At 35.2% G+C, this 9,747-nt stretch overlaps 1 protein-coding gene across 3 annotated transcripts; it reads left to right on the top strand.

Annotated features, from left to right (window-relative positions):
• Positions 1-469: 469 nt before the first annotated feature.
• LOC110688241 lies at positions 470-9,418 on the top strand. Of its 3 annotated transcripts, XR_002504528.1 has the most exons (12): positions 470-1,771; positions 2,730-5,204; positions 5,286-5,421; positions 5,526-5,614; positions 6,712-6,956; positions 7,074-7,160; positions 7,255-7,354; positions 7,652-7,868; positions 7,969-8,086; positions 8,276-8,519; positions 8,749-8,806; positions 8,885-8,934. XR_002504528.1 is itself a non-coding variant. In XM_021864961.1 (11 exons), the coding sequence occupies exons 1-11, from the start codon at positions 1,694-1,696 to the stop codon at positions 9,062-9,064; spliced, it is 3,783 nt and encodes a 1,260-aa protein (XP_021720653.1). In that variant the 5' UTR covers positions 471-1,693; the 3' UTR covers positions 9,065-9,418. The 3 variants fall into 3 exon arrangements, 2 of the variants coding, with proteins under 2 accessions (XP_021720654.1, XP_021720653.1); XM_021864961.1 differs by lacking the exon at positions 8,276-8,519 and having other exon boundaries at positions 471-1,771; positions 8,885-9,418; XM_021864962.1 differs by lacking the exons at positions 8,749-8,806; positions 8,885-8,934 and having other exon boundaries at positions 8,276-8,742.
• Positions 9,419-9,747: the final 329 nt, after the last annotated feature.

Here is a 9,747-nt window from a genome sequence, read left to right as displayed (position 1 = left end):
ATTTATATTTTGTGATTTATACGTAATAACAAACATAATTATAGATTTTTTTAGTCATATCAATGCATATTTTTTAAAATATCAATTTTTTATGATTTTTACGGATATAAAATTAAAACCAATTGAATGACCTGCATAAAAGTCAAAGTATTACAAGTACGAGGATTATATAACAGAAAAAGTATATGAGACAATGTTTGAATGGCAAAGGGATATAAAAAGTGATAATGAAATGAAATTAATGATTACATTGATGAATTGGGGGTACTAACTATTAAGGCATTAAATTGATTAATCTTTGTAAAGGGACTTCAACTATCGTAGCAACTAGCAATTACGTTTTTTTTTTTGTTTTTTTTTTTAAAATTTATTATTATTATTATTTAAATTAATATACTCTGTATTATCTTATTTAATCTTATCTGAACTATTATTATTATTATTTAAATTAATATACTCTGTATTATCTTATTTAATCTTATCTGAACTACCCTGATTGTCTAAATTTTATGAGGATCATGAATGTATTATGAGAGATGGTGTAAAAAGGTGGGTCATTGTAAGAAATTAAGTTGAAGCATAGTAAAAGAATTTTGCCAAAAAATAGAATAACTGAAAATGTTAAGAACGAGGGTGAAATTCGATCCCAAAATCTCTTGGAATCGAGAGGGAAGCTCCAACCATTTGAGCTTGGAGCTTCCCCTCACTCTCAGTGTTTAGAACATTATGAAACAACGGTAGTATACTTGTTTAAAAAATTACTTTAAGTTTAAAATCTTAAGATTTTGTTTTAGTCGAAATCCATCAAGAGCTAGTTACCTTAATTTTAAAATATGAAAAGTAGTTTTTTTAAAGCAACTAAAATTTGATAGTTTCGTTTTTTATATAGTACTATGTGCTCCATATACGACACTATAAAATTTAACATGGAGTATGGACGTTAGATTTTTTTTTATTTTTTTTTTATTTTTTTTGAAAAAGAAACAGAAACTTAATTAAAATGAAGTAGTTCACTTTTATAGTATTATAAATATTATTCTTCGTATACAAATTTCGCGCGAAACCGAATTTGTCCCCCATAAATTTGAATTATAAAAGATTTGACCTTCAATTCCTTTTTTACTCCCAATCCTTTTTTAGCCATTGAAATAAACTCTCGATACGATTTTTAAATCTCAACCAACACGGCAACACCTTAAAATTTACGGATTACTTTGTAACATTATAACTCAATTTTATAATTATTGCTTTGTTAAAACAGAGACTCCCATAATATGCACTTAATAGCCGTTTTTATATGTCGCCATTAACAACATTTTAAACCATATGAATAGGCTTGTCCTACTGTATAAAATCACTTCTTACTTGTATAATTCCTAGTATCTAATCTTCACCAATTTTGACAGAAAAGTTTACAACTATCAAACAAAAGTAACAAAAAGTTTCCTTCATCAACACATGTAACAATCTTAGCTCAAAAGAAATTCTCTCAAAAAAAAAAAAAAAAAAATTAAAAATTTGTGCTTGGGGCACAAGGACTAAAATTAATTATAGAATTTTATTTTTTAAAAAATAATACAGAATAAAATAAAAAAATAAATAAAATCCCTTGGGAAGCTGAGTCTGTTGTGGGTTAAGTTAGTGAATTCTCTCTCTCCTCTGCTGCTGACTGAATAGCCGTACCATCACTTCAATGGCGGACTCTGCTAACCACAGAAAGAGAAGGCGATTACTCTCTCAAAAAAAGCTTCTTTTAGGTGATCAAGTCGAGGTATTTTCCATTCTAAATTTTCTTTCTTTTTGTTTTATAGATTTTCATTCTCAATTCGGTTTTTTTGGATGAATTTTTGGTTATTTTTTGATTTTTATTTTCCTCCGTTTTTTGACACATTGGAGATAAATTATTGGGTTTTTAATGTTTTTTTGGATAATCCTTTTTGATAATCGAATACCCTTTTGTCTAATCTTTGATGGGTTTTCTCTGAATTTTGGTTTTTCTTTGGAATTTTATTTATTTATTTTTATTTTGATCAGGTTTTTATTTTTCGCGTGAAATTCTCATGCATTGCTTGGAATTGGGGTTTTTTGTTTGTGCGTTTTAATTAGCAATGTTGCATTGTTGATCAGAATTTTTTTGTTGGCAATTTGATTTTTACATGCATTGCCCAATTTGAGTTATATTATCAATTTTGGCTTAATCCAATTTGATTTATAATTTTATCTGATTTTACTGTTATTGAATTTGCAATATAAAACTAGGGTTTGTGGTATATTTTGTTTTTCTTTTTTAATTATCATGGGCTCATGGGATACTTTTAATTCTGCTTGTTCAGTGAATGCTGTTGTTTGATTAATCATTTCTGGGTTTTATTTTATGAATTCGATAGATATTTCAAATATTAACATTATATGATCCTGATTTTGTTGAAACTTTGAAAGTTAACGACAGTTTGCATGCTTGTTGTAATATAAATGTTGCTTAGGATAATGGATAGTTCTGTCATTCTGTCGACTGTATTTGTAGAAATCATGGTGTTTGTTCAGTGGAGAATTCAGACTGAGTTTATATGGATTTTATGTAATTTCGATTTGTATTTTTGGTTTGTCTGTCGATAATACAAGAAAGTAGTGGTATTGTTGATCATGGTGGGAGTTTGCTTGAATGTTCTTGTTAATTGCTTTGTCTGGTTCAGTTTTTAGCTTTGAAAGTAATTGTGTAACTAATGCAGGTTAGGAGTATAGAAGATGGATTCCAAGGATCGTGGCATGCTGGAGAAATCATTGGTTTTGAGGATGGATGGCGAGAAGTAAAATATCTACATCTTCTTCATGATAATGAGGTTGACTTTTTAACGGAAGCTGTGGAAGTTTCTAGTTCAATTGACCGAACCTCTACCACATCAAAAAAATGTGACCGAGGTAGGATTAGACCAATACCCCCCACATTTGGGGAATTGGCAAAAGAGAATCTGAACTATGGCCTTTGTGTTGATTGTTGGTACCACGACGCATGGTGGGAAGGTGTGGTTTTTGATTATAAACATGGTTCCAGTGAAAGGAAGATATTCTTTCCTGATTTAGGCGATGAAATAAGTAGTGATGTTACAAACTTACGATTAACTCATGACTGGGATGAGATTTCAGGTGAATGGAATTATCGAGGGAACTGGTTGTTTTTGGAGATCATTGAGGAGTATGAGAGGGATAGATTTATCCCTGTTTCCCTAAAGCAAATATGGTATGATATGAGAGGAAGAAAAGAATCTGGTGACATTGGGGAGTGGCCTTTTCCTGTGAAGGATAAGCTGGAAGACCTGGTAGCGCAGATCATTGATGAGAATTTAAGGGTAACTATAGATGCATTTCTGAAAGGGTGTATCTCTTCTGAAGCCATGTCAGAATTTCGTGAAGCCTTGTCTGGTGCTGTTGTTCCTTCTGCAGATATTAGCCTTCAAGATGTTGATTCGACAAAACAGAATGATGCTGCCTTTACAATGATTGGTGAATTGTGCAAAAATGCTGAACTGGCAAAGGATTTACAGGATTCTACCCCCATCAACAATCAAGTGGTTCCTGTACAACCCAAGGCTCTGTCAATTATATGTTCAGATCAGAACGGGCTTGATGTTAACATGAAGCCTTCTGCAGAGTCCCAATTTAGTAATAAATCTAAAAATGATGAGAAAAAACAGCTGCGGATAAAAATTAAGCGGAATTTGCAGCCTGATCATAGTGAAATGAACATCGAACCTGAGTGCTGCCCTCAATCTATGTATGATTATGCTCAACATGAAAGGCCGGGAAACAATTTGACTACAAAAGTCAGGGGCTATCTCAGTTTTTTGGGTTATAAAATGGAACAGGTTGATAAGCTGAAATCTGTACGTTACTCCTCTCCCGGAGGAGGAAGAACGTTCTATAATCTTCGCCAATGTATTGACTATGAGAAAAAACAGGCAGAGAATTCCTCCCTAGCAGTGGAAGATATTCGGAGTGGAAAGCTTTTATCTCCTGGTAGTCTGAAGTGTACTCCACCGCTTAAGGTATCAAAAACCAGTAAAAAAGGCAGTCAAAAAGGACGAAGAAAAGTGTTGAATCTTAATATTGAACCTAGATATTGCCCAGAAGCTGTACTCAAGTATGTGAGATCATTGAAGAAAAGATCATCGAAGACAAAGGACCCTTTAAGCAAGACTCGTAGTGAATTGCAGGATGAAGCTAGGGGGCATTTATCAGCTATTGGCTGGAGCTTTTGGCCTAAACTAAAGCAAGGAGTGGAGGAGTGGCGCTATGATTCCCCTACTTCTAATAAAACATATTATTCACTATTGTCTGCTTGTAAGGCGATTGTAAATGGTACAGAGTTGCTTAGCTCTGGTCCAATGGTAGATGTACAAAGTGAAAACTCCAAAGGGAACTCTGTTGAACTTTCATTATCTGATAAAGAGAACCACAGGCGAACCATCTCTCAAAGATGGGCCAAAATATTTCCTCGGGCTCTCAGGAAGTATAAGGCTGGGAAAGTCCAGAGGAGGAAGCAGAATGGTTTTGTGAACACAATGCCCTCTCTACTGGAAAGTGGAAGAGCAGAACAGGAAGTTGGAGATAATGGGTTTGCAAAGAGACGTTCTATCAGAAAATTGAGTACCAGTTTCTTATCCAAGGAAAAGAAAGCCTTGGGTAAAGTAAGGACCAGTTCGGATAGCTGTAACCCATCTCGGGTGCTGCGATCAAGCAAAAGAGTACAGCAGGCAGGGACTTGTAAATCATCAAAGGCCCCTCGGACAGTACTTTCATGGCTGATGGACAATGGTGTGGTGTTGGGAAGGGAAAAAGTCCAATACTATCGGCAAGGGGATGATAAGCCTATAGCTGCAGGAAGAGTTACTTATAATGGGATAAGCTGCAGTTGTTGCTCAAATATTTTTTCTCTTAGTGGCTTTGAAGCGCATGCTGGTGGCTACTCCCTCCGACCAGCTGCGAATATATATTTTACCAATGATGGGAAATCTTTGGCTGAACGTCAATTGAAGATGATGAGTCAAAAAATCAAGAACATACCTAGGGAACCACTGGAAAGGAGTAAAGGGAAACGACATAAAAGCTGGAATGACCACATCTGTTCACTTTGTCACTATGGTGGTAAATTACTTTTATGTGATCGATGTCCATCATCATTCCATAAAGAATGCCTTCATTTGCAGGTTGGCTGCCCCCTCCCTCTTATTTGGCTTTAATACTTCGTCATATCTCATCTTAATTCTAATTCTTATCTTTCTTTCCAGGACAAGGACATTCCTGAAGGTAATTGGTTCTGCCCATCATGCTGTTGTGGACTTTGTGGTGAGAGCTACTTTGATATGAATGCAGAAAGCTCTACTAACAAAAGCGTGCTATTTTGTCATCAATGCGAGCGGCAATGTAGGTTTTTCTGCTATCTTTCCTTTTCCTTTTATCATGTCTATCTCTATAGGCCATAGGTATATGAAAACACTTTGGTTATTGGTTTTCTGTATACCCTGCAGATCATGCTCACTGTGTAAGAGAAAGAGTGGAAGATAAAATGGATGTTCATCCTACGGAAAATTGGTTTTGCTGTAAAATGTGCGAAAAGGTACTTGTCATTCTGCAATTTCTGTTGAATTTGTGCACACACTTCGTAGTCATGCATAACACTTGCTGATTATTTAGATCAGTATGAATTTAATATTTGAGATGTTTTATCAAATCTTATCCATCCTCCCTGCAAAGGAAATGCAAAGAGAAAATAATAGAATTTTATTTAAGGGCTATCTTACAAAATATCATCCTCCCTGCAATGGAAATACAAAGAGAAAATAATATAATTTGATTTAAAGACTATCTTACAAAATATCCAACTCCACAAGAGCTCATTAATTAATAAACATGGAGTTATTCTTTGCTTAATGTGCTCCAGTTTTATATTTGAAAGGCTTTTGATTATTATTAAGATATTGGTAATTGCTGATCAAAAGACAATTTATTACCTTTTGTATTATGATTTCCGTGGATAGGTAATTGTGTATTCAGAATTCCTTTACAACGTGTTTGGATCTCAAAAGAATCTGAAGGAAAGGAGGAGAGTGATGGTTTCAATTTCTTATATATGGATTGGAAGATGAGAAGAATTCAATTGCCTTTCCTCATGAAAAATCCTTTAAAATCCGCCGTTGCTAAAAGACACTTTTGATATTTGTAAATAAGGTTTAATTTAATATGTGCACATACAGATTAAAACTTGCTTATATCGTCACTATGTTTTACTCTAGATCCTTCATTCCTTCTGATTTCTTTGTCCAGGTCCTCCTCCAAATTGTAATAGATAATTGTCTATAACTAGCTTAAAATTTAGTGTGTAGTGAGTAGAGCTAACAATGTAGGGGTGAGTGTGAAATAGATATAATCTTGGCTACTTACATATAGTAATGAAGTCTTAAATTTCTTTACTGTAGAGAATCATTCAATTTACTTGTGTGTAATTGTTGTTTGTGTAGTGAGTAGAGCTAACAATGTAGGGGTGAGTGTGAAATAGATATAATCTTTGCTACTTACATATAGTAATGAAGTCTTAAATTTCTTTACTGTAGAGAATCATTCCATTTACTTGTGTGTAATTGTTGTTTCATGAAGACCTTTGCCGCCTTGATTATCTTTTCTGGATTTGATCTGATTACATATTGAATTTTGTAGGTGCACTGGGGTCTCCAGCAGCTTCTTGGCAAACCCATTCTTGTTGGTCATAATAATTTAACATGGACATTGATCAAACCCATGAATTACCTGGCCTATGAGCATGATGATTGTGATGTTGCTGCCATTACAGAAAATTACAGCAAGCTTGGTGTCGCTCTTGAAGTGATGCATGAATGTTTTGAACCTGTGAAAGAACCTCGAACCAGGCGAGATCTTGTTGAAGATGTTATCTTCTGCAGGGGGTGAGTATCTTAGATCTTCTAGAATGAGTGAATGACTGCAAATGCAACTCTTGATTTATGCTTTCTCTTATCCATCCTGTTCTCATAACTCATATTACCCGTGTTTTTGGAATTCAGGTCTCCCCTCAATAGGCTGAACTTTAGAGGATTCTATACAGTGCTTCTGGAAAGAAATGATGAGTTGATTACTGTGGCAATTTTAAGGTATATACTGTTATTGATTCCCGATCGTGTATATACAGTTTCTTAGATTATTAATACTTGAGCCTAAAATCAGTTTTCACTTGTAAATGTGAAGGGTGTATGGTGACAAGGTGGCGGAAATTCCACTTATTGGTACCCGCTTTAAGCATCGCCGGCAGGGAATGTGTCGCATTGTTATGCAAGAACTTGAGAAGGTACTATGCCTCCTTGCATATGAATTTCTGCTCGTGTTATACATTAGATATTTTGTTAGATCTTGATTAAGTAACACATTTCATCAGGGGCATGTTTTGATCTAAACTTGAACCTCCCCCCTTCCTTTTTGTTTGTTTATTCGACATGAATATTGTGCGACTCTTTTTATTCCTGGGAAATCCTGTCATTTTATTTGGCCAAGACCCTGATGACAGGTTTCCAATGCAGCCTAATAATCAGATTGATGCATTTCAAAATTGTAACTAGTCATTTCTTACTCTTTTTGAAAAATCCAGAACCTAATCGAACTAGGAGTGAAGAGGCTGGTTCTTCCTGCCGCTGCAAGTGTGTTAAACACATGGACAACTGCATTTGGTTTTATTCCAATTTCCGATGATGAGAGACGTGATTTTCTGAGTTACAGCTTCTTGGATTTCCAAGACACAGTTATGTGCCAAAAACTTTTGAGAAAGCTTCCTTCACCTCTACTCCTCATGTCTAGGGATGTGTCTGGTAAGCATTTTTTTTTTTTTTTCATTTTGATTTCTGAATGATAAAATGATACAGATGAGTTGTCATTCAAATTTTATAATTATCTTTTGGGCTGCTGCAGGTGTCCATCATCAAACTCCGCGCAATGTAGAAGGTAACAGTGTTATTGATGATCCTGAAGGGAACAGTCCCATATCTGAAGTTTCCCAAGAAGACCAACTTGAAGGAGAATTAGCAAAGTATGTCCTTCCTTGCTTAATAGATCAATTGGAGATCTCTCCATCTAGACCTAATTATAAAATGGAAGTTGGGTGAAATATTTTTAGATCCGAGTCAACTAGAATGTACGATTTAAATATCATCGCTTTCATATATACCCCTTTTACCTGTGCAGAATTGTAATTATATCTTTATGATAAACCTGCCAGGGTGCACATACATGGATAGTAAAAGTTTGGCTAACATTGAACTTCATTGTCCTGAAACAACATCCAAAGAGAAACATCAGCAAAAATGAAAAATGATAAGCTATTCATCTTGCATATCATCGTCATGAGTATTCGGGTCATGGAGACCTTTCCTTATGGAGTGACTACTAAATTCTTAGTTAATTAGCATCATCACTACGAAATACTGTGAACCAGCTAGATACTGCTAAGATCCGCTGAACTGGTAAAGCTAGATTCAACTCTAAGATTAGTTAAATTTCAATGAAAGATAGAGACTACATCATGATCTCCCACCCCCACCCCCCACCCACCCCCAAACAAAAAAAAAAAAAAAACACCCTTTTGTATATATGAAATTTCCTAATTAGGTTCGACAAATTTTGTGTTTCTTACTTTCTTTGCTTCTGACGCCTGACTATTCTGTTTGTTAATTTTATTTTTTGATATGCCAGTGACCAGTATGAGGAATCAAATGGTGGTGATAATGGTCAAGACACCCCTGTTGCTATGGTAGAACTTAATTTTCCTTCTTTCGGATTTGTTAAACCTTTGTCCATGGAATGTTTTTACACAGTTTTGTGCTTACAGGTGACTGATCCAACCAATCTAGGAGGTGAATCATGCAACTCCGTGGAGTTTAAGGAGCAGAAGATTGAACGCGATAAATGTGAAGGAAATTTAAAGTTTTACACAAGAAAGAAGGCTGTTGAACTAAGATCGCCAGTTCCTCAAGCTAACTGCTCCAAGGTAGAAGTAAGTTGTAGATAGTTTGGACTTCCGGAGACTGCTAGTCCTCAAATGCTTGTGCCTTATACAGGTTTCAGTAAAACTCAGAGGCATAATCTGGTGAGAGTCAGTATTGTGATGCTGGGATTTTCCTATAAACCCAATTTTGTAACCTCTCTATGTAATAGGATAGTTTATCAAGGCGAAGCTGAATCAGAGGCGTTAGGGGTACCTTTTTTTTGGATAATTTCTTGTACAGCTTCTGTTTCTTTTTCTGACAAAATCCATGAGAGCTTATTTTGGTTAATCTTCTGTCTGTAAAATGCTCTTAGTGGAAATTAATACTACAGTGTAATTGGAATGCTATCTATTATATTTATTCATAATTCATCTCCATATTTTTTGCCCCTTGTTCAGCATCAAGCACCATCTTAGAGGACACACCCAGTTTTGGGCTGCCATTATCCAGCCTATCAGATTTGGCCTGTTCTTTTTTGCTCAATTGGGCAGTATTTTTTTTGGCTGCAGCCTTGCGCTACCGGCTATTCAGCTACCCTGTCCTTGATCAGGTTTAAATAAGTGATGTTTTCAGCATGCAGAGCAAGAAAAGTATGAAATTCCACATTTGTGGCTCATTGATATACAAAGGGGTCAAACACTAATCATGTCCTAAGCATGTAGGTGAAGGAAAGTAAAGAACATCTATAATTAAATCCTCCAAAATT

Source organism: Chenopodium quinoa, unplaced genomic scaffold, assembly GCF_001683475.1.
Source record: "Chenopodium quinoa cultivar QQ74 unplaced genomic scaffold, ASM168347v1, whole genome shotgun sequence".
In the NCBI taxonomy this organism is placed as follows: Eukaryota; Viridiplantae; Streptophyta; class Magnoliopsida; order Caryophyllales; family Amaranthaceae; genus Chenopodium; species Chenopodium quinoa.
This window is presented reverse-complemented; position numbering and strand designations above follow the sequence as displayed.